A 25268-nucleotide genomic window follows, 5' to 3' on the forward strand; every position below is an offset into this window, starting at 1 on the left:
CAGTGGTTTTCTTCTCTCTCCAGTTTACTGTCAGGGTGAAGAGGCAGTATCCAGGCCTAGAGTGTCACAAAGAAAGTTCAGGAGCCCTGCCAGTGACTTACAGCACGTTGCTAGCTCGAGGCTGAGGAATACAGTGGATAGAGAGTTGCTGAAATGTGCAAACTTCACACATTTCTTGAACCAGAATGGTACTGCCTGAAATCTGTATATAAATTTCATGGGGATGTTGAGTTGTGCAGAGGAAAGCAGATGGTCATTTTTGTAAAATTCAAAAGCTACGCTTATTTGCAAAACTAGACTATAAAAATGCAAGTATGCTGCTGTGCTCTGAATGACGAGCTTTTCTGATTGCAAGAGAAATAAAAGGCAGCACGGACAGCTTTAGCAAAGGTTGACAAAAGGAAACTAGCACACAGACAAAATTTAAAGAAAAAAAGGGGGGTGGATCCAGAGAATGAAGTAACACTTTGTAGAGACCTAGCTCTCATGAAAGTTACTGCTTTCAATTCCAGTTACGGCAGGGCAGATCAGATAGATCCACGCCATAACTGCAGTCATGAGATATTATGTGGCTTCAATAGACCCAGGGGGAACTGTTTCTCCTGATAAAAAGAATCTGATTGTGCACCATACACCCACTAATTGCAGAAATTCTTTTTATACGATTAACAGAATAAATCAAACACACCTTTCCATTAACACTCCTTGGAGTAAACACATCGCAGCTTCCAGGCTGCTTATTGTGGTTTGGGTCTTATCCAACACACCAAACACAACTGGCCAAACCAAAGTTATGCTAGGGTCCTGAATGCTCTCTCCATTAGGTACCTTAAGCAGGTAAAGATAAGAAAAACAAAATATTTTAAAAAGTATTGTATAGGATCTGTACTGAAATAATCCAAACCAGCAGGAAATATCTAGGAAACCACACAGCTCTGTTTGTCTAGTCATTATCTCTGCACAAAATGTATTTAAGGTGTGTTTTATCAATTGATTGCTTTAATAGCTGTAAAAATAACTCATAAATGTAATTACCTCATTTCTCCCTGCTTTCCACAACACAGCACTTCTGAGACACGGCATATTTTGTCACCTTGAGGACAGAAAGGCCACAGCAAGCCTGCTTCACCCTGATCCAGGCAGATCAGTCAGCAAGCTGCATCCGTAGCTGTGGGACACATCTTGTGAGCTGGGTTGTTGCTGGATGGCAGAGACAGGGCAACAGAGCCTCCATGGAGCTGCAAGTCCTACAAATACATCTCATGGCAAGCAGCCAGGGAATGAAACAAATACCAGGGGCTGTGCCAAGCCCCAAAGGAGGTATGTTAAGAGGTCAAGACTTCAGCTGGCAGAAAAAGTTTGCCAAGATTCATCCTGTATTCAAAAAACTAAAAAGGTGTAGAAGGTGCCTATGACTCTGTATGGCTTGTCACCAGTTAGGCTGGTACACAGAAGTTCCCTCTGCTATAGACTTTATCCTACTGGACATGGTTCAGATTTTGAAGTGGAGTGTGTTTTGAAGTGTGAAGTGACTTCCACGCTTTCACAAGAGATGCTGAGCACTTTAAAATGTCTGCCTGCTTTGTTACAGTACCAGACTGGAGCCAAGCAGTCACTAGCATCTGTCACTGGTGAGCAGCACTGGTGAGACGGAACCCAGCTGCCGTGGAGAAGAGGGAAAGTGCGCTGGAGGTCTCTATGCAGCACACAAGGGAAGGGAGAGGAGTAGGCTTAAGCAATTGGTGTCTGAACCTAGATTTTGCAATCTGCAAGTCTAAAGTTTCATGGGATAAAATGTTTTTTCTTGTTGCAAGCTTAGCCATGCAGAGCCAGTGATGGGGAACACCCTTGGTGTCAAATGTCAGCTTCATTCTCCTTTTCAAACAGTGTAGGTTCCCCATCATTGACTTTCCTTGCAATTAGAATTAAATAGTAAATGAAAATGAGAATTCATTAGCCACAGAGCTATAGTCATCAATTTCTTACTGGTGGAAGGACAGCTAATTAATATGACACAGAAAATGTCACTGGTTTCTATATTGCAGGTGTTGGGCTTGTGCAATTACCTTTCAGGGCAAGGGAACTGTGTAAGTGGTCCCAGGTGGGAGCTCTGCTCACTGAAGTCCCATCCTTGAAACCTGCTCTCTGAAGTACTCCCAAGATGACACCACATCCCAATGTCTCTGGTATGTCCACGCCAAGTGAAAATGGTGAATTTTCCACTGAAGTGAAGTTGTGTTATTAAAGCAGCAGGGAAGAGAGGGCACAGTCACCACCTTTAGTTCTCCCTGTCAAGGTTAAAAAATTGCCAGTGTAGCACACAGTGTCGCATTCATTTGTCTGAGTTTGTCAGACAAATATGGGCTGCTGGTGGACCATGACTGTTCCCAACCTAAGTGGGTGTATAGATGAGCCCCACGGTAAGGGGAGGTCTGGCAAGCAAACTCTTGCCATTGTCAGGAGAACTTAGCTCAAGACTTTAGAGTGAATACCAATTTTATGAATAATTTTGGAATCCAGAGACTGTAATTACAGTAAATAGTAAATATATGTAAATAGGCCTTCTTGTAAAAGAATATAAGCTGATCTCAGGGAGTGCAATACCAGCTCCTTGAAGTTTTGTAACATTGCCAGCCACACTTCTCGGGGTAGAGATGCTGTCTGGCAAAGCTGGTAGCAGTTCTGGAGTTGGTGGCAATAGGATAGGAGAGAGATCCTTCATAGAATAAAGCATATCCAGTAATGCAGACAGTGTGGACTTCTACAGAACTCTGTGGTAGCTCTAGGCTATTTTAAACCTACACTTTTCAAGGCATCTTGCAGAACCTGCCAACCAAATATTTGATGCCTGTGCAGCATCAAAATACAATTACTTCAAATCATCTAGGAGCAAAGATGTACAGCGTGACAGTAGTTTGTGTTTCACCAGTTTCCTGCTGATCTTCAAAAGCATACTGTCTTCACAGTGATTTGAGCTATACATTTGATATGTTTACCTGATGGACTGGGAGTAATTTTGACAGCTGATAATAATCCAAAATGTGTGGGACTGCTGGACAAAATTCCAAATTCCACATTGACTAGCAGCTTAAAAGGCAAAACATGGCTTTTAAGGCGTGTTAGTAGTTTAAAAGGCAAACAAACCCTCAGCTTTTTAAAGGAGGTGAGGGAACGAGAGAGTTCAAGAGCATGTTGAGAGCAGAAGGCTCTCCCCTAAGCAAATGCCATTGGTTCTATGCCTTGGGCTCTTTCCATGGACTTGGCTGGGTTGCTGTTCTTGATGTTAAGGTAAGGGGTACTGTGTGAATATTTATTTCTGCCTGAGGCACTGATTTTAAAGTAAACTTCCCAAATCCCATACCATGGAAATCTTTGGAGAAGTCCTACTTGGTTTAGAACTTTGCACAGTTACAAACTGTTCAGTTTCCTGTTACCTGTTTAAAAAGTCTTAAAAGCGAGAAACCCAGTGAAGCAAAAATACCTGCTAATATTTATCACACTCAGCAGCAACAGTCGTGTTCAAAGATAATGCAGTAGTATGTTCTTCCATGTTACTGATGCCCCAATACAGTTATCCTTAGGTCTGAACTAGACACGTCTTTGAGACAGACAGCAGGTGCTTTCTGTTATCAAACTGCCATCTGTATTTTAAAGCAGCATTTGGTAGCTGAGCTGCTAGGGGTTGGAAACTGCGTATATACACGTGTGTGCTTAAGCTACTGAGTTCATAAGGTTGAGGCTGGAGGTGGTACTCTGCTGTCTGTGGCATGCAAAAAGAAACAGAGGTAGAAAGCTTTACATTCCTGCCTTGAATATTTGGCCAGCAATACATACCATGGTCCTGTCTTGTTGCTTTCCAGCCTATTTCTGCAAAGAAGTTCTGCTGTATTAAGTCAAACTAGTGGCTGGAAAGGTCAGAGTCCCTTCCTCTGGGAGGAGGCAAACCTTGGAGAAAAAGGCAGTATGTGTTGACATCTAATCCAGCTTGCGATGGTGGTGACCTGCTCAGAACAGCAAGATTCTCTGCCACCCTTCTGGTGTTAGGATGGCTTTTGGTATATGATGGAGATCTGTGAATCTTCTCCTGAGCCATTTGGTAAGCTGCTTTCTCTCTTATTGATGCTGTGTGGTCAGCTGAATTTCCTGCTGACATCTTCATGAGGATTGGTCTCAGCTTGCCCAATATCTGTGAACAACTCTAGTCCAAGGTCCTCAAAAAGACTAGGTCTCCAGACTGAACTTAAAGCTATCTGTTTTATGGTGGTCTTTCAATTCCAGTGACTCCCTTTAGGTCCACAGGGATCTGTGGAGACTTTGTGTGTTGCTAGCTTCTGGTTCTTCAATTAAATTGAACACTGCTTCCTTGGGTACTATCTCTTCAGCAAAATGTGCATGCCAAAGGTCAAATTTAACAAACCCCATGAGATTCTCTGAGGCATCTCAGACTCTTCATGGAGAGCTGGTGGCAGAAATCCAGATAAACCACATGATTCCAAAATCAATAACCCTCTTCCCCAGAGCAGCTTCTTCCCACTCTTCCGGCTTCCTCTGAGACCCCTTCTAATGCCCTTGGATGTAAAAGCTGTCAACACCTCCTCTTCTTCCCAGGCTCACTAGATCCTGTAGTCACAGCCTGTCTGGGAACCTCATCAACCCACTAGTGTATTGGGCTGGGGGGAGACAGAAATTGCTTCCCTGCGAATACCTGCTCTCAGGAGCCCAGGTATGATTACCCAGGCAGTGTGGAACCTGTCCGCTTCCCTTCCTCTGCTGAAAAAATAACCTCTTTCCTTGCCTGAACTAACACCAGATAAATGTGCTTTGTAACGTGTCTCTTTTTGTTTCTAAATCTGTTTAATTCTAAGGTTGTTTAGCAAGGCAGGTAAGCTGGAGCTGTAAGTTGAAGCATGGCAGTGCAGTCCCATGCAGCCCTGCTGAAGTTCAGCTTTCCAAACATTAATGGTCACAAGTGGCCAAGCAGAAAAGCAGTATTTTCTTTCTCTGGTTCCCAAACCTGGTCAGGGAAATTGGTAGTGACCTGGAGGCTGGGGCACAGCCAGGTTTTTATTTGTTGATGAGGGCTACGATGGGGTGAGCACAAGGCAGGTTGCAGGGAGGCTATAGTATGCTGTCTGGTGGAAATGGGGCTGCAGAAGGCTGAGCGTGGTGCTGGGGGTCCTGCACTGTTCTTTGATGGCTGTGGCCTGGCTTTGCTAGGAAGCATGCGGAGGGATTGGGTTCCCTGACCTTGGCTGCTCCTTCCTGACCCATCACTTCCTACTCTCTTATTTCAAGAAAAAAAAAAAAGTTACAATTGGAGTTTCAGAGCACTGTTTATCTGCCCATTATTCAAACAAGGGCCTGGGGTGTGACTAGTTCTGTGGGACAAGAGGCAGTGGTGTTACCTGTAATTTAAAATAACTCCCGAAACACATGAAGTATGCTTACAGAGCATACATTGCAGGGTGCAAGGTGGAATATTTCCACAAATCCAGCACACCTACTGGAGTTCATTTTGACAGTTAACACACCATGCCTGTCATGTATAAGTATCTAATACATAATCATTGACCTGACTGAGCATCCTCCTTTTCCATTGGCCTGTATCTTTTCCACTTAATTTTAAAGCTACAGTGCAATTTTAATTCACTGCCCATGTGTGGGGGGTAGTCCTTTCATCCCTCAAATGAGACTTGGTGCTTGCAATCTCCACCTGCTGGAATTATCTTTCCCACACTTGCTGGGCTTTGGTAAGAAGTTCTTGCCTTCTGGGCCAAGATGTTCCCTCTTGTCACTGCTGGCTGATTTGTGAAGATAAGAGAAGGCCACAACCTTCTTTGTAGAAGGATGTTTCCCCTGTCAGTCCTTGGAAGTCTACTAATTTGTATTCTTTTAGAAGGCTCTTGTTAATGAAGCATTCATTGCTAATAGCCTCCTACCTGCCCTAAGCATTATTTACTGCCTTGAACATTCTAGAATTCTCTCGTGTTAGTTTCCACTCCTGTGATCCTTTCTTAACTGCTACTACCTCCTGTGCTATTCCATTTAATCCAAGAAGAATACAACAATTGGCAATCCCAACCATGGCTGCTTCTTCTCCCATCCCTTACTTTCCACTTCTTTATTTCAAGAGAAAAAAAAAAACAGTGCTCTGAAACTCCAGTTGGATCTTATCTAAAGATTATTCAGACCAGGGGCTGGGGTGTGACCAGTTCTGCAGGACAAGAGGCAGCGGGGCTGATTCTGGGGTCTCTCCCCTCAGGCCTAGGGCCGGGCCTAACCAGGCCGCCGGGGTGGTTGCTAGGGCCGCGTTGAGCCTAGCAACCGCCCGTGCCGGGTCTGCGCTTGCGCAGTGAGTCGCCCTGCGCCGCGGGGCAGGCCGGGAATGCTCGGCGCCGCCGGTGGCGGTGGAGGCGCGGTCCTGCCGCGGCCGGTGCCGCTATGAACGAGGCGGTGGTGCGGCGGACGCAGGAGTCCTTGGGCCAGGTGATCCGTAAGCCGCCGCTGACGGACAGGCTGTTGAGTAAGCCGCCCTTCCGCTACCTGCACGACGTGATCACTGAGGTGGGCCGGGAACTGGCCTGCGGGCCCGCTCCGGTGTTGCTAGGCAACGGGGCCTGGCTGTGGGCTCGGGCGCCCCCTGGCGGGCGGGGGTGTGGCTGCCGCGGGGGGTGGGCAGAGAGGGGCCCTGGGGTCCCTCTGGGGGGGGGGGGGCTGTACCGGGGGGACATCCCGGGCCCTGAGCTCTCCCTCGGCCGGGAATGGGGACCCTCTTACTTCTTCGGGCTCTGGGGCCTGGGTAGGGCCTGGGGGGCACACGCAGGTGGCTGCTGTAGGGGGGTATGCTGGGAGCAGCGGGTGAATCTCGGGGGTTTTTAGGGTAGTAAAGTAAGTCTCAGGGTTTTTAGGGTGGCTGGTGGTGGTTAAGACCGGATAAGGGGGTCTTACTCCTATCAGGCTGGTGTGGGTTTGATCTTCTGTGAAACCTGTTGGTAGGTTGGTTTTCCACCTCCCATTTTAAAAAAAAAAAGTCTTAACTTTTATGTTCATCGATTTGGTGCCGTTATATACTGTCACATGTAAAGAAGTCAATAAGGGGATAATGCAGAGCCGTGTTTAAAGTGCATGTGCTGGTGTTTATGTTGTGAATCTCCCAGAGTCACCAACCTCCAAGAATTAAATAGGAAGGGAGGTCTGAGCCGTAAGCAAGGACTAAATCTCCTTGTTCCAGAGCATGTTCAGAGATGCAGCAGACCTCCGAGCCTGCTCTAGAAATAGTTCTAAGCAAGGTATCATCTCTGAAAGCAAATAAGGCCAACCTGTTTCCTATTGCTGTACAAGCTTTATTGGACAGAGGCCTTCAAGTGTTGTTAACTTACTCCTTTTCTTCTGTTTTGAAGGTAATTAGAGTGACAGGTTTTATGAAAGGACTTTACACAGATTTTGAATTGAAATCAGAGAATGTTAAGGTGGGTATGAAACTTCTTGTATACAAATGTACAGTAAATATTCTTGCTTAATATTCTAGGACTTGCTGAGGCATTCGTATAGTGTATGTATTCCACAATAGGTTTATTACAGTATAAAAATGGCTAATTACTGAAAGAGGAAGTTAATGTTATTACTGAAAAAATGCTTTTCTTAACTACAAGGGTGACTTTACTGTCTGCTTGCTGGTCTTCTGTTGTCTGCCTCTTTGCTGAACTGATGTTGACTTCAGCTACCGACTTGGTTGGAAACTTTGGTTTCTTATTTATGGCAAATAACACAGTGTTCGTATGTTGCTAGTGAGACAGCTACATCTGTTGGCGATTGTTTAACATAGCAATTGAAAGTCTAAGGTCTATGAACCTGGCTAGTCACCTATATACCAGTTGCATGTTTTATGCACTTCTTGCAGCTAATTATTGATCTGATATGTACGTTATTTTCTGTGACTGTTCTTATTGTTGTTGGGATAACTAAAATCTAAATTAGTTATACAAGGGATTGTTGATTTTGTTGGTACTGTCCCTGTTGAAGCTTGTTAATAGTTTCTCTGATGAAGAGTAGCTTAGGAAATGCTGCGACTTCTTTGGAGAGTACCGTGCATTTTATTGTGGATTGAAAAAGCAGATTTCCTAGCAACTGCTGGTGCTTTGTTTGTACCTGCATACTGTGATACCTGTGAAGTTGTACCAATCTTGAGTATCTCTCTGAGAGTTTCTTTCACAGTCCATGAGGTCGTGGTTGCTGCGATGTGGGGGAAAACATCTCTAGCTTGTGTTCTTCCTTCCAAGATACTGGTCAGGAGAAAGACTTGGCTGTCACAGGATGCTTCCTTACTGTGATTTCTGTTGGAGTTGTAGAAGATCAGGCGAGTCACCTGCAGAGACCAAAACTACCCACAGAGAGCTAGAGAGCAGCAGCCAGAGTTCATGTTGTGAATAGCTGTGTATGTTTGTGTGCAAGGGTGATCTGCTTTATGTAACTCTAGGGAATGATACTCATCTGGTGTGATGATCTGGCAGTAAATGCACAGACTTGGAATGGGCAGGGTGCTTTCAGAAAAAAAGAAAGGTTTGTACCTACTGTGGAATAGTCCCAGCGCTGTAGTCCACAGTCTGCTTGCTCTGGGCTGGGAAAAACTGGCAGTTGCTCTTCGCAAGCTGGCTGTGCTGTTGCAGATCATGAGGTGCATAGACTGAAATTAGGAAAGCTCAAAGCTTGTGGTCCAGGCTCTGAGGTGGCTGGGGCTGGCTCCTGGTATGGACATCCCCTTAAGTGCTACGCAGCATCATGCATGCATACATGCAGCAACTGTCTTCGTTTCTAGTTTGAACTCCCCTCTCCCACCTTGACATAGCCATGGGGTCCTAAAGCACCCACAGTTTCTTATGTGCTACCTTTTATGTCTCCGCTGTTGGGATAACAGGTATTGCATAGATGGCTGGTCCCCTTCTCCTGTGCAGAAAGGTGGGAGGCATGGTTCATCCCACGAGTCAAATCTGTCCTGCAGAGCGTGCCCATGGACCTCACCAAGTTCTAGTTTGTTTCAGGGATGTATAGTCAAAGTGATCAATGGAAGAGAGATGTAGGGGAAATGTAAAGTGTGAGGACAGCTACAATGGATGGTGTTGCTGTCTGCATGTTTATTAGAAAGGCCATCTCATTTGGTTATTCTCTTATAAATGGAAAGATTCTCTTATAAATGGAAAGATTGGATACTAGGCTTGATCTTCTAATCTTCCACATCAGTTTTATATATATACACACACAAAAGTCTTTATATATATATATATATATATGTAAAAAGAGTCTTACCATTTGGAACAGTGGAGGTACCTTTGTTTGAAAGCTACCCAACCAAAAATATTTTCCTAAGTGCTCAGCACTATTTCAGATATTTCCTTCTATTTTAATAGAACTTTATTTACTGATGTAGGTAGGAGCTCTAGATTTCTCATTGGGTTTTTGAGGATTTTGTATATGGACAGAACACACTGATAACGTAACTGGTGAAAATGATGAGGATGTAGGAGGAAATTTTGGATCTTTATTTGAAAACTTGTTTGGTTTAGAATAGTGTCCTGTCTCCTTCCCTAAATTAATAGATTGCATATGTCCTTGGAAGTATGGACAACTATTTTAATAGAAGGTTGCAGTACTTCCTTCCTTTCCTTTCTTATTTTTGAATGCAGGAAGCACTGGTGAGGGTGAAGTGCTCCTGCTGTTAGCTGGGATTTTCAGATTGTCTCCATTATGCGGCAGTGTTTGTTTTAATGCTTTCGGTACAGTCAAAGACGGGAAGTACTCTGACTCTGGAGACTCTCTTCCCATGTATTTAACTATCATTCATGTGCTTGCAGCAGAACCCAGTTCTTGTTTATGGAGAGTGGCTCTGGGACTTGAGATAACACGTGAACAGGACTGTTAAGCTCCAGTGCCACAGGGATATGCACATAGTGCTACTGGGTGGCCTGTAAAGAGTGTTGGCCTTGCTCAGCTGAGGAAACACTGGCTTCCATTGCTTTCCTCTGTATTGGTACGTCTGTCAAATGAGATCCAGGTCATTCTGGATGTGCAGCTGAGATGATACTCAGTAGGTGCAGTGCAAACTGAGGTGTTACTCCTTTTCTGAATTAACTGAAATGGCAGCAGTCCACTTTTCAGTTATCAATTATTCAGTTATTCAAATGCTGTAGCTTATATTCTTTTGAACCGATGCCTATAAAACATGCATCCAGAATTCTTCTTGCATGGGTTTACTTTTTAACAGGCTAGTAAAATATTTTCTTTGTCTCCAGTCATGACTGTAAAGGATGAGTAAGTAGACTTCTGTGCTGGGCCTGGTAAATATTCCTTGAATTTTATTATGTTTTATTAATAAAACTTTTGAGACTTGTTGGTGTGTTGGTTTTTTTGTTTGTTTTTTTTTTTTTTTTGTTTGTGTGGGTTTTTTTTTGTTTTTTTTTTTTTTTTAATTCCCCCTGAGTATTGTGCAGCTGCAGAGGCTTCACACCACAATTTCATTATCTGGGTCAGGAGCCGTCTGATAAAATTTTACTTGGTGGGGGTTGGTTTATTTTGTCTTTATTTTTTTTTCTTATGATTTTGAATAATCACCAAAAGCCATCATCTCTGCTAAAGGGCACTTGGGGAAACTTGTTTGTAAAATATAATAATAAACCTAAAACACATCTGGTAATTGCAAAGATAAAAATACGTGCCAGTATCTCTTTCCCATCATCTGTCCTGTGTTTTCTTTACTCACTGTTAACTCTGGTTTGTAAAGTATATGCGCAAGCGTATAAGTCCCTCAGTTTAGATTCATGTAAGATCCATAACTTTGACTTCTGTCCTGAAAAATATTCAGGGCAAGGACTGTCCTTCTGAGCAATATCTGCTGTAACAGTCCTGCTACAACTCTTTAGTGATTCTTTCGGTAATACTTGCAATCATTTCTTAAACAAAACTTTATCTTCGTTAAAATGTAATGCTTAAAAATAGAGTGCCAAGGTTTTTTTTTAGCAGTCTTAAAATGCACTGGAGCTAAATGATAAACATATTAAAAACACAAAGTTATACTTCCACTTTGGTTGTTCCAGTTCACTGTTCAGCCGTTATCAGAGCTGTCATTTCTTAATCAGAAATAAATAGCTAACTATAAATCAGGGGCAGCTCTCTTTCCTGACTTAACAACCCACATACTGTACGGATGCTTTCTGTAACTGTTCCACTCAGAGTTTTTCCTGTTCTTTAGGTCATGTGTGGAATTATTTTGGAGTCTCAATATTATCCTTAATTGCTCTTTTACCAGGATAAAGATGCCAAAATCAGCTTCCTTCAGAAGGCAATTGATGCTGTTGTAATGGTAACTGGAGAGCCACTGTCAGTCAAACCAGCACGTGTTGTGGCTGGCCACGAACCTGAAAAAACCAATGAATTTCTTCAAGCAATTGGGAAGTGTTGCTTAAATAAAGTATGACATCGCTGCATGTATAAAATATAGATAGTAATATATTATCAGAGCTTATGTGTAACAGACTTCATTGGCGCACAGTTGCTGTTTTTAATTACAGAAGATATGCCTTGGGTCACCACTTATAACAACAGATAGATGGTATATGATCTTTGCAGAGTTTGAGCCAAGTCGCCATTCAAACATGTTCTGGATATTTTAGTACTTCTAATTTAGGCTGGTTTTTATTTTTTACGTTATTCATTGGTCATTTAATAACATTTATTAGGCTTGAAGAACAATATGAAGCTTCAGAACTTTTAAAACTTTTGGTGATGCAGTTGTATTAATTATATGACCAGATGCTGCCACCTTGAGTTTATCTCCTTTAAAATTTCAGTCAAATCTCTAATTCTGTAATTAAAGTAATTTTTCCAATTTGCTGCTTTTTTTTTCCTTTTTGAATATGGAAATGCAGCAAAAGAGCAATTTGATAATCTGTTAACGATAACTACAGGGGCAGTTCTTAAAATAATTCTTGCATTCGTAAAATTGTGGCATTAAAAGTAACGGGGATCCTTTGCTTATAAGTGTTACAGAGATTTTTGAAATATGAAGGTATTATCTAATCCCCTTGAATTAATGAGTGGGAATAAATTGTGTATAATTGACTGTGAAATACTACGGTATTTTCAGGCTGTCTGCAAGTTTAGCTTGGATTATTTTTGTCAGATAATCTACTCATATAAATTTATGTTATTTTGTTTCAATTAGCTGAGTGCTATGAGCTTCTTCCTTATGAATTGCTTGGGATCAGGAAGGGGGAAGTTGATAAACATGTGCACAGAGACTGGATGAGTTTAAAAATGTGCTTGATGGAACAGCTTTGTAGAATGCTGTGGTGAGATTTAATATCCAGAGGATATAGTCTACCCGCCTGAGCTAAGATAATTAGCCCCTTGGCTTTTATTGTGAAACATAAGCTTGATGCACATTGTGAAAAAGATTTCCTTCAGTCTCTAGCCTGGTACTTTTAGTGCTGAGCTGAGTGCACAGCTTGGAGTTACTTAGTTCAGGCAAGTGTTGCTGATGTGCAGAAGTTAGTGACCAAATGTGAAAATCCACAAAAATTCATAGTTTTACACTTACAAACCAGGAGAGAATGAGGAGCCAACCCCTAGGACAATATAAGGTTTTGGTGATCTAAAAGCTTTTCCTGTTTCAGGAAGAATTTTCTGACAATGTGATTTTTTTTTTTCTTTATTTTGTTGATTAGTCAAACTCTTTGTCCCTTGGACATGAAAACATGACATTAACTTGCTGTCAAAATAATATAATTAATAGTTACTTGTTGTCTTAACAAATGAACTAGATGCAGAAGCTTTTTAAACACTAACTTTTTGAAAGTCATTCTTAATGTAGTTTTCTTTTCTTTAGTGGTTGCTGCTCATTGAGCAAGTATTAGGTGAAAGTAGAGTGGCCTAAAAGTGGACGCAAATACAACATAGTGTGGTTTTAAGAGTATTTAGCCAATCTAGCAGTCATGGTATAAGAATTTGACAGTCATTTACCTTACCACTTTGAAAAACATATAGATTGCTGCAATGAGAATTGCTATTGTGCTATAACACATAAAAAGCACCATATATCCCCATCACGAGCGCTGTTCCCCAGGGCTCAGTGTTGGGGCTGGTCCTGTTCAATATCTTCATTGAAGATCTGGATGAAGGGTTTGAGTGCACCCTCAGTAAGTTTGCAGATGACATCAAGATGGGTGGAAGTGTCGATCTGCTGGAGGGCAGGAAAGCCCTCCAGAGGGACCTGGACAGGCTGGATCGTTGGGCCGGGGCCAACGGTATGAGATTCAACAAGGCCAAGTGCCGAGTCCTGCACTTGGGTCACAACAATCCATGCAACGCTACAGGCTTGGGGAGGAGTGGCTGGAGAGCTGCCTGGTGGAGAAGGACCCAGGGGTGCTGGTTGACAGCCAGCTGAACATGAGCCAGCAGTGTGCCCAGGTGGCCAAGGCGGCCAACAGCATCCTGGCTTGATTCAGGAATAGTGTGGCCAGCAGGAGCAGGGAAGTGATCGTGCCCCTGTACTCGGCACTGGTGAGGCCGCACCTCGAGTACTGTGTTCAGTTTGGAGCCCCTCAGTACAAGAAGGACACTGAGGTGCTGGAGCATGTCCAGAGAAGGGGCAACAAAGCTGGTGAAGGATCTGGAGAACAAGTCTTATGAGGAGCAGCTGAGGGAGCCGGGGTTGTTTAGCCTGGAGAAGAGGAGGCTGAGGGGAGACCTTGTCGTTCTCTACAGCTACCTGAAAGGAGGTTGTAGTGAGGTGGGGATCGGACTCTTCTCCCACGTAACAAGCGATAGGAGGAGAGGAAATGGCCTCAAGTTGCACCAGGGGAGGTTTAGGTTGGGTATTAGGAAAAGTTTCTTCACTGAACAGGTTGTCAAACACAGGAACAGGCTGCCCAGGGAAGTGGTTGGGTCACTATCCCTGGAGGTATTTTAAAGAAGGGTAAACGTGGTGCTTGAGGATATGGTTTAGTGGTGGACTTGGCGGTGATATGTTAGCAGTAGGACTCGATGATCTTAAGGGTCTTTTCCAACCTTAGTGATTCTATGATTCTATATTTATATAGCTGTGGCACATATAATCAAATTATTACAAGAATTGCAAGGAGGTGTCTGACATAAAACAGCGTTGTTACTCCTGTCAAAGAATGTTTCCAAAAGAGCAGAAATATAAGCTTTATTTAAAAAACAAACAAACAAAAAATGAAAAAAAAACCCACCAAAACCAAACAACGCCTCCCCCCCAAAATTCAAGCCATATTGATTACAGAGGTAGGAAGAAAGGAGATATTTGCTAAAATAATTGTTTTTCTATTCCTTGCAGCTGTCCAGTGATGTTGCTGTAAGAAGGATCTTAGCTGGGGAAAGAGCTGATGCTAAAGGGAAGCCTCCATCGTCTAAATCTCGAGATAAAGAAAGCAGAGAATCCAAAACAGAAGAACAAAAAAGCCATAGAGATAAAGAGGTAGGCATTTGCAACTTCTGTGGCGTACAGCAGCTACCGCTCTTTACAGTTTATTGTTTTGGTTTGGTTTTTTTTTTAGCTTGCATTGTGGTCTGTGGAAAGTAACTGCGTGATAGAGTTGCCATACGTCAGAATTAATTTCTAGCTTTTACCTCGTTTTTAGGGTAGAGGAGACACTGAAATTAAAGACAGAAGCTCAAGCAGAGACAGAAAACCCAAAGGAGATTCGAAAGAGAGTGAAGAAAGAGAAAAGCAATGTGATAAACAGAAGGATAATGAAGACAGGTACAAAGACCCTGACAGAGACACCTTCAAGGAAGGAGAAAAAAGAGAAAGGGAAAGAAACAAAAGCAGAACAACCAAACAAGGAAAAGAAACAGAAGAAAACAAGAGAAAAGGAGATGTAGAACGAGAAGACGATCTTGAGCATGATAAAGGACAAGAAAGAGAGAAAAAAAATGAAGGAGGAAGGGAAAAGGACAGACTGAAAGGAAGAGACAAAGATAAGGCTAGGGACAGAGAACGAGGGAAAGACAGAGATAGAGGAAAAGATTGGGAAAGGGATAGAGAAAGGGACAGAGAAAAAGATGGGGAGCATTTAAGAGAACATGGAAAGGATAAAGCAGAGAAAAAGGTAATTGAAATCTTATTTCAGAGAACAGTTACTTTTGGCATGCTGTGGTAGGGACTGAACATGTTATAATAACCTTGCATGTTTGTATTCCCTGCTCATCTAACAATTAAGTACTTTCTTTAACAGCAGTCACTCATGAAATGGAAGTGTTGGTGTGGATTTGATCTAGTGAGAGTGTGAGTAGCTTCATGTCTATGTCATGATATATCTTGATTCACTTAAGCCATCAGACTCATCTGACTGTGGTTCCTGAACATCTAATAAGCAGTTTATTTTCTGAACTCTGCATGTCTGAATTCTCCTGATCACATTACTTTATGTTTAGCAGAGAAGGGGTGGCAGTGACTGTTGGAGCTGCGTACTTACCATCCTTTTGTGTCTTCCCAGTAATGCATCCTATTGCTGCCGCCATAGCCAGCTTTTGGGGAAGATGGGGCTGAAGGGCATTCCTTTGGGCCATAACTAGTCATTAATATCTCTCTTGAGCTTACGTTTGTAGCAGCACACACGTGGTGGAGTTGTACACCTGTATTTTTTTTTCTAGCTTTCTAGATTAAGCTGCCTGCTTCTAGCTTGATGTTTGGTTTTTTTTTTCCTTGAAAGAACTGCTGGGAATGCCATCTAGATTCTTGCAAGGGTGCTCTATTTGCAGTGGATTCAGCACATCATGTTACGTCTTTGAGAAGGAACATGTCCACTGTTTCCCCATACTTCAGACCTTCTCAGTGTAAAGCCCTAAACTGCCTTAAAAGCCATGTCTTTATTGCATTTTGTTATGTAGTTCTTTTTGACTTCTCTCTTCCTCCTCTAAATATTTCCTGTTCTCTCTTTCTGTTCTGTTGTATGCTGGTTCACACTAGAACTTTGGGATTAATGGGCATCAGTGGTGCTTCTAGGGAGTAGTTTAATTTTGTTAGATGTGAGAAAGCAATTCTGTCATTTCCTGTCTGCTGGCCTTAAGGATTCTTACCTTCCTGATGTTACTCAAAAAGAACAACGTTTGACTGTCTATGTTCCTTGGTTAGTCTCCTATGAGGGAGAGCCAAGGTAAAGAGGGCAGGTAGATGGATAAAAATACAATTGTAGTGTGCTTGGTTCTACTCTATGCTCATTTCCCCTTTCACGTTATTCAGGTAAGTAGCTCGCTTCTCAGCACACTGAATCTAAAGCAATTAATTTCTTTTCAGTCTGCAGATTCTGAGGAATCCATGCTTAGAAAAACGCAGAGGTCCACTAAAGACAGCAAGTGCCAGCCAGATAATGAGGTTAGTAGTATAGAAGATCTGGGAAGGTGAATATTGAAAGTGTTGCATTTTAGAATGATTTGGGAGTCTGCACAAAAGGAATGTAAGGTGGAAAGGTAAGTAGATGACAAGTTTTACGGCTGTCTGGGTTCTTTATTTATTAAATTTCTCTGAGATGAAACAAAAGTTGTCTACTTGGTTTACTCCATTTTCCAGACTTTATTTCTGTGTATTGATATGTTAGGTACTTCAGAAAAAATCTTTACTTCAGAGTTTTCTCTTTATTTCTCTGAATCTTTCCTGGAAAGGTAGTTTGGTGGGCTTTTTTTTGTTTTGGGTTTTTTTTTGTTTGGTTTGGGGTTTTGTGGTGTTTTTGTTTCTTTTGTTGTTGTTGTTGTTTGGGTTGGTTTAGTTTTTTTTGTACTGTAATAGAAGTTACTGTTTTGGAAAGAAAATTAGTCCAATGTTGTGCCTGGGCCTGTGTTATGCAGCTGGATGATGGTAGGGCAGAATAGCAATTTACTGTTCAGATTGCTTCTGAACAGTAGCTCTTGCTTGTGATACCATTGTGTCTGCCTCTGCTGCTTCCTGATGACCTGAGGCAATTTGGGGAATTACGGAGCCATATGGCTAAATGTTTAAAGAGTGAGACTTCAATAAATTAACATAAAGCGGCTCAGGCTAGGAAAAAATAGGCAGGATCCCAAGTCTAGCAGGAGTCTCTGTTGAGAGTCTATGGGCCACTGACATCATTGTGTCTTCTACATGAGATGACAAATTTATAGCCATTCTTTGACTGAAATCCAACCAAACTTTTAAATTATTGGCACTTGGAGGGAGAGCTTATAAAATAGTTTTTAGCCTGAAGCAAACATTCATGGCCAAGTTAAACTTCCTGCAAATCGGGTCTCTAATGGAAATTCTGAGCCTCATCCCAAACTATCGTAGTGCTCTTGGGCACCACAATAATACACTGGGGCAGTAAAGTTTCATTTCCCGTCTTAAGTGCTTTTGGGAGTGATGCCAAGGCATGTGGGTTTGTTACCTTAAATCTAGATGACATGCTTTTCTTCTACTTGCTTGCGTAACAGTAGACACTGCTTAGTTTTTAGGTGATGAAAACACACATGTTAGACCAGTGCATGACGAATGGTCGTCATCTTAAGACTGTGGAATAGAGGAATGAAATTAATATTTTCCCAATGAATTTTTAGAGCTGGAGAGCTAAGATAGCCACACAAAGTGATTTAGAGGAAGTTCCAGCATGAAATTAATTCTGATGGACTGGGGTTGATCATCCTGTCCTCGCAGTTGTTTCACAGCAGGGTAGTGCCTTTATCTCGAGGAGTTTACCCTGTTTTAAACCACTGTAACTCCATTTAAGTCACGTGGCAGTGAAACAAGTGTATTAAAAAGAAGGGAAACTTTGTCTTTATGCACATGAAGAGTATTGAGTCATAGTTTGTAGTCTCTGCCGCATAATCAATAAGTCTTCAGCATCTGTTTTTAGCTTCTTGTAAATATAATACAAGTGAAACAATTGAAGCAGCCCTTCTCAAGCAATGGCAGATATGCAATACCTAACATGTCACCCACCCCACTCTTTTCTGCCCTGAGGATTAACCTCTTCTTTTCTGGTCTGTTCCTGTTGTGCTCACCCATTTACCCTGGCTCCTAGTCCTGTTCCCTTTATCGTCACGGTCCTAGACACAGCTTCTCTCTCTTTCCAAGCCTAATCTTATGTGGCTTCATGGCATTATGAGCTATTTGTCTTCCACTTGATTTTCATCTTGCTGCTTCTGTATTTGAATTAAGCCCTTTCTTCAGACACGCTACTTGGCAGCATAAGAACATGGAAACAGCGGGGGAAAAAGCAGTGGGGAAATGGGAATTTTTATTTCATTTGAGATTTCTGTGGAGTTTCAGGCTGAATGGCTTCTATGCTGCATTTACTTTAGAGGAGAAATTAATTATATAATTTTTTTTTTTCATATTCTATGTGTACAGCAAAGCTATCACTTAAAGCTTAGTTCCTGGCTTTCCTCCTGTGAGATTAGGAGTCTATGTAAGATTCTATGTGTATTCGTGCAACTCTATTTTTCTTGCTGCTACTGAGGCCAGCTTTAAAATGCTACTTAAATTTTGACAGGTTGACTTTTTTTAAAAATGTATTTTTCTAGTACTAAAGAAATTCTGTATGTTACCCAGTGTGTAACAGTCATCACATAAGTATCTATAATTTTTTGGAACTAAAAGAAAACAAGCATAAGTAGGAATTAGAAGAAACATTTGGCTAACACATGGCAATCGGAAGACGTCTACTTGCTGCTTCAAGGCTAGCTGTGGCATACCACGCTGTTTTTGATCAGAGCAGATTGAGTTGTATTCTGTTAGCTCTCAGTCCATCTCAGGTAGAAGTCTTGTTCAAAATGGACACTTTGCAGCAAGACTGATTTACCTTCTAAATAATAAAGATAACTTTGTCTTTTGACAAAAGGTGATTGAGGGTGTAGAGCTTCTGAGCGTATGCTGCTGTTTATATGAAAGTGGCTGCAGAACAGGTATGTTATTTACCCCTAAGGCCAAACACATTGGAATAGTCTCTTCCATTTTACAGATGGCTGCTGAAACTCTTGGCTGAAGCTTTTTGTAATATCCTGTCACTTTTGGCCACTTCTATAATGACTTTTATTTTTGCCCTGCAAACTGTTTTGCTCTGGAACTGGTCACTTGAAACAGCCTCTAAGTCATATCTAATGAACTTCTATTTCTGTTGGAACGCATCTCAACTATATAATGAAACAACTACTGAATGAAAAAAAGACATAACTGCCCTAGAAGCAGCAGAGAGAATCATTCCATGGAAATCTGCTGGATGTGGCTCATATATTTTTGTTCCGGTGCTGTGAATGACCCTCTTTTTGGTGTCAGTTATTCATAAGTGGCTCATGTAATATAAATCCATCATTAAAACCTATGTTTTGAAAAGTGGGGTTTTTCTAATAGTTATTTTTGCATTTGAAAGGTTTTCATTAGCAGAAGCTAACGCCAATAGAACAGCACTGTGTGAGCCTTCATGTGAGGAAACGATAACTGATTTATATTTTCTTAAGTTTTATCACCACAGCAGTCAAAGTCACCTTAGCAAACAGAGATCTTTCCTTGTTGCTGTTGCACACTAATAAAGTATGCCTATTGATAATGATAGCCGATTTAAGAATAATACTGGGAATAAAGCAGTTTGAGGGAAAGAGCAAAGAAAGTCTTTGAGGGGTATATAGCTTGCAGTAAAAGCATTAGAAATGAGCTGTGTTTATTTGCTGAAGAATAGTCTGTGGCACAAAATTTTAAAATGTAAGTCAGCTTCGTTGCCCTTCTCTGGACACGCTCCAGCACCTCAATGTCCTTCTTGTAGTGAGAAGCCCAAAACTGAACACAGTGTTCAAGGTGCAGCCTCACCAGTGCCGAGTGCAGGGGCACGATCACCTCCCTGCTCCTGCTGGCCACACTATTCCTGACACAAGCTAGGATGCCATTGGCTGCCTTGGCCACCTGGGCACACTGCTGGCTCATGTTCAGTGATGAATTAGAAGGGGAAAATCCCTCCGGCCTATTTACACAATGAGTTGTCCCCCTTTCTTGCTTGGGTGGGAGTGGTTTTCCTGCCTTCGATTGTTGGTGCATGGAGTGGCTGTGGCTAGAGTTAGATGCATGTTAAGCATGTTCAGAATTAGTTAGGAGAGCAGTATAAAAGTCACTGATAGAAACTGTTCATGACATCCTTTCATGAATATAGAGGTTGGTTGTTGCATGGAAAGGGGGAGTAATTAGCAGTTTGGCAGGATGACTTTTCAAAACATATTCCTTTTCTTGACCTGCTGAAATGTCAGAAATCATTGTTTCTTATGTCTTAAAGTAAAATTCAACCTATTTAAAGGTTAATTATGAGGACAAAGCAGCAGATTGGAAGGTTTACAGCAGGCTGCTGTATCCTCTCCAAATAGAAATGTAATTACTGAAAACTGGGAAGTGTGTATACATCCATCTAGGATTCCACTTTAATATGTTTTTTCCAGGATGGTGTAAGATTTCTTTTTAATGGCTCCAGTCACTGCTTTTCAAAGTCTTGGAGCCTATGGATTTGTAAGAAGAATGACCTAGTTTATCTCCCTTTGGAAAGACTCAAATCATAAATATTGTGGGATTTGTTTTTGTGTGCTACCATAGCGATTAAATTTTAGTTTTTACTTTGCACCTGTTGCCAGTGTGCACATGTGGCTCTACAAAAATGTTAAGCGGTGTTTGTAGTCACTACCTGACATAAATAAATGACTGAATCCACTCCTCCAGAAGCCTCAGCACCTATTCTGAACTCCTTCCCCACCTGTGCTAATAATTACATCACCCCAAGAGCTGCTGAAGTTTGAGTCTACCAGATGCGGCCTGCGGGCCCGTAGAGCCAGACTTTGATGGTATGTAAGCTTTACTTTTGCTCCTTGCATAGTGTTGTGATTGTGAAAGATGGTAGTAATTAAGATGACCTAAGATTAAGATTAACCACTTCAGTATTAGCTATGCATTTTTTACTTCTGTCTGTTCTTCTTTATAATATGCCAGCATTTTCTAGAGAATGAAACAGAAGTATTGGTAGCTCTGGTTGTGGGTCAAATAATAATAATTGTAATAATCCCATGAAGATAGTGCAAGTGAAAACTAGTTTATTTAAAAACAGGACCATGTACTGTCCATTCAACTAGATTTTTGCAAAGTGTAGGATGTAGGGCTTTCTTTTGGCTGATCGAATAATTGAAATTCTGGGCATGTATGTTATATTACAGTTATAGAAGTGAAGGAGATGTAGTTTTTAAAGGACCTAAATTAACTGTTGAAGCTGACGCTCACGTAGACTTCTCACTTGCTTATAAAGCACCTTGAAACAGTTCAACTACTCCGTTTATTGCAGTTGCATACTGTGATTATCTGTTGTTAATAAGCATTTCTCCTTGCTTTGTCAAGAACTTCTATTGAGCCTGTGGTGCATTACAGCATATAAAAAAACAACATTTGCCTTTAAAGCAAACTTACCACAGCATTCCTGACGCCATCAACTTCATTCCCCTTCTCCATGTAGCTGTGTCTCCTGGGCCAGTGGGTATATTGTTGTAAGCTTGTAGAAGTGGGGTGTTTCTTTTGCATGGTCACCTAAAGTAGTTTGAGTATTATAGTGTTGAATATTGTAGTGTTATCTTCTGTTACAACATGTATGGTCTCTTGTCCTATATGCAAGGTATTATGGAAAATGAATGTTTTACAGTGTGTAATTTGACAATTTTCTCTTACAGGTTATTGGAATATATAAAGTTAACATTTGCACAAAAATGGAAGAATTTGTAATTCTCATTTATGTTATTATGGACATTATTAGCAGGGCTGGCGACAAATCTTGGATGCCAACTGCATGGACTGTTAATTCACACAAACTACAAAAAAGCAGATCAGGAGGAAATCCTGTGAGGTGCTAAACGTTTCAGGGTTTTGAGTAAGATGCAGAGGTATATTATAGGGATAAAAAGCATAGAAACATAAAATGGTATTCTATAAATCACCTGTACTTCATCTGTTGTGGTCAGAGGTAGATGCTTCTTTGGCAACAAATGTTGCTTATGAAATCAGGGAGTTGGATAAAGGACAGGGAAGTTATTAGAAGCATGAATGGCTTGTTGAAAGCTACTGGTTTATTAGTGTGTACAGTCCTGTAAGAAGTGGAAAGCCCTGCATGTGTTCATGGTGGGCCAGATCCCATTGCTGGCTCCATCATCACGTAAGCAGAGGTCTGCACCTTCTGCTGGTCAAGATTGGTGTAAGGAGATGGACTGCCTCCTTGCCACCCTGACCCCATAACTACAAGTTTTGCTGGGCTGGCAGGAGTCCTCCTTTACACCTTGGACCTTCTCTGGAGGCATTTGGGCCCCAGGTGTGCTTCAGGTAGTAGTAAATCTGTAGTATACCCTGCCTATAGTTGTGGCAGCTCTCACGAACCTGCCCCTCTGCAACATAGTGCCTTTGCAGAAAGTATTGTCAGTCTGATGTTCTTGACTTCAGCCAGTGCAAGCTATATCCGGAGAAAAAAATAATTCTTGTGTATGCTTGCCTGCTTTCATTTCCTGGCCTCTCTGAGTCACTTTTGGACTAAGGTCAGAGTCCCCAGAATTGTCCTGAATTTTCCTCCACTTTGATCTTGTCCACTTTTGAACTCTTATCCTCCTTTCTGTACCAGTTGTGCCTTCGGATCGTCCATTGCTTGTTTGCTGGACTTTCTGACAGGACTCGTTTCTTAGTTTTTCCAGGGTCTTTGTACAGGAAAGTTGCCATTTGAGTAAAGGACTATGCAAGTCTAGTGGCACGGTTTTTTAGTCTTTGCTTCTGTTTTGGAATTAAATTTAAAAGACTTTCCAGAGGGTTAAAGAGGAACTGTGTATCTGATGTAGCTGAAACATATAGGTGATTGTAAGCATCTTATTTCTTTCAGTAGCTCACTGGTAACTAGGCATTATGTCCCAAGACCAGCAGTGGCGTCTTAGATGCTCTGCAGGCTTCACAAGATTGCTCTGCCCTGGATAGTCTTAGGTCATATTTGGAATTTGTCTTTACAATACTGATATCTAATCATATAAGTTCATTTAAAAGAAAATAGCTAGCATGTATCCAGGAAAAACACCTGCAGACTTTGAGGAAAATAAACTTGACGTATGCTTAAACTTATATGTGTGGGTCAGTTTTGTAAGTTAATATTTTTTACATATAGTGCATACAGGTAAAAAGCAACACATGTAAGTAAATTTTATATAGAAATATATAATATTTATTATACAATTGTATCAATTTGTGGGCTTTTTTTTTTTTTTAAGAGTGAAAGTTCTGCAGGAATATCAAGACAGCCTTCAACAAAAGGATCGAGGCAACGTTCCAGACCCGGAGGAGAAGGTAACTAGAGGGCGGATATTATTTCCATTAAATATGCTGGAGAGTTATTGAATAGGAATAGCATAAATACTTAAATATCCATGTTTATTATTTATCAGTGCTTGCTTTATACTCCCAGTCTGCATTTATGAATCCAACAGGCAATTTTTCTGCATGAATTTGATACATAGGAAGTGGTACTCAGTTCAGTTTGCTCGCATTCCTCATGCACAATTGCAGATGTAAATTGAGCCTGCTCTTGATATTTATAGTATTCTCTTTGAATGGGCTTTTTTAGTTGGTCTATAACTATTTCTTTTTCTATTATTTTCACAGAAGTGTTTATTTGCTTCATAATCTAGCAAGTTCAGACAAATATGCCTTCCAGAACTTTGGGATGCTTTTTTCTTTTTTTATCACTGAGGATTAGTGGACAGTATGTTTGAGTTGATAAAACTATTGCACATTACCTTTACATAAAGTCACGTGTAAAGGTTTGAAATGTTTACAACAGAGCAGTATTTTTGTTTTAGTAAGACCGAAGATCTGTTGTTTAAGGTTGTTTTAGTAAGATGAAAGACATTGTGAGGCAAGATGTACTTTCCTTTAGGGTTAAATCATACAGCCATGAACCCTAAATTTGTAACTTCATCACTTACTAATATTTAGGAAGAGTGCTCTTCCTCAGTTTGCCTAGGGAATTCAAACTTCATTTATTTTCTGAATTTTTCAATCATTTCTCAAGGATCTGAAGTCTTAGTGTTTGGTCTTTAGGAATTTTTGGTTTATAAATGAAAAGGTCATATTTGTCAAAAAAAGCCCAACCAAGAAAACAAACAAACAAAAAGGCATGTTCCCTGAGTACTGACCAGTGCAAAAACGAGTTTCCCTGGGTATTTGTTTGATAAGCATTACATTAAACCATCCACATTTGTGTAAACTTTCTGGAGTTTCTTCAGTGAAAAGATGGTTGGGTGAATTCAAGACAAGCCAAACCTTTCTGAGTGATTTCCATAGCTTGAGACATTTACAATGCTGCAAGTGTAAGCTGGAGAACAGGTGAAGATAAACTGTTAAGCAGAACCTCTGGGATGAGAGAAGATTCCTCTGACTACTGAAACAATGGCACAGGTTTGTAGATCTGTGACTCTCCAGTGTGTCTCATTACAGCTGTGGTCAACTGTATTTGCACCCAGATTGGTGTCAGGCTAGGACCTTGATATTTGAGTGGGAACAGGGAAGGTGATCTGGGTATCATCAGTACTGAATCCTGTCCCATGTCATCTTCCACAGTAGCTCAGCCAGGTGTAAGGAATCAAGCCCTGTGGCATTTCTTCTGAGAGTGCTGGGGAAGGAAGGCCAGATATTTATTTGTTGTTGAGGAATTATTAGCAAGAAGTGAGAATCTGTAAAAGGCCCATCTCTTTGTGATGGCCAGGAGCCACCCCTGGTAGCATTGTGGCCACCAGCGCTGATGGGTGTGCAGTGCCAAGACTCCAGACTGAATCTTGGCTGCGCTAGTCTTGACAGCAGATGAGGATGTAGCTCTGTAGTCATCTCGTCCTTGCTTCGGTGCTAAGTCTGTCAAGGCTGTCACCTGTAATAACAGATGCGTGGTATCTGTACTTGCTCATCAGGAAGTGGATAGATATAAACTGTAATTGTATTGATTACAGACCATTTTGGCAGCCTTTGGTGATAACCTCTTCTGAGTCTTTGTTGAGTGGAGCTATTTAACAAATGTTACAATCCTCAATAAACATTCCTCCTCATCTGCCTTGCACCTGCATTAGTCATTTCTCTTAGACTCTTTAGATAGGATTTAAGTGAAGATTTTAGTCCTGAGATAGTTTTAACTGAGTGTAATAGACAGTTGTGCCAGGCTTTATTAAATAAGTAAATAATTTTATTTTATCCGTTAAGGTGCTTCATTGCAGTT

At 41.4% G+C, this 25268-nt stretch overlaps 2 protein-coding genes across 5 annotated transcripts in view; both read left to right on the top strand.

Annotated features, from left to right (window-relative positions):
• Positions 1-2181, top strand: part of USP40 (ubiquitin specific peptidase 40) — a 56903-nt gene extending 54722 nt beyond the window's left edge. Inside the window, exons 34-35 of the transcript XR_010373075.1 lie at positions 1065-1320; positions 2046-2181. The gene's annotated coding sequence lies outside the window, so the exon portion shown is untranslated. The remainder of the gene's footprint in view (positions 1-1064; positions 1321-2045) is intronic.
• A 4023-nt stretch (positions 2182-6204) lies between these two features.
• The window catches only part of TRAF3IP1 (TRAF3 interacting protein 1), a 46135-nt gene continuing 27071 nt past the window's right edge, over positions 6205-25268 (top strand). Inside the window, exons 1-7 of one of the 4 annotated variants that reach the window (XM_064452190.1) lie at positions 6205-6564; positions 7401-7469; positions 11300-11461; positions 14348-14488; positions 14652-15122; positions 16310-16387; positions 23275-23350. In XM_064452190.1, the coding sequence (XP_064308260.1) occupies positions 6442-6564; positions 7401-7469; positions 11300-11461; positions 14348-14488; positions 14652-15122; positions 16310-16387; positions 23275-23350 (1120 nt within the window). In that variant the 5' untranslated portion in view covers positions 6205-6441. Of the gene's footprint in view, positions 6565-7400; positions 7470-10295; positions 10332-11299; positions 11462-14347; positions 14489-14651; positions 15123-16309; positions 16388-23274; positions 23351-25268 lie in introns of those variants that run through there. The other 3 variants (XM_064452189.1, XM_064452187.1, XM_064452188.1) reach the window with 3 other exon arrangements.

The sequence above is a fragment of the Phalacrocorax carbo genome, chromosome 5, assembly GCF_963921805.1.
Source record: "Phalacrocorax carbo chromosome 5, bPhaCar2.1, whole genome shotgun sequence".
In the NCBI taxonomy this organism is placed as follows: Eukaryota; Metazoa; Chordata; class Aves; order Suliformes; family Phalacrocoracidae; genus Phalacrocorax; species Phalacrocorax carbo.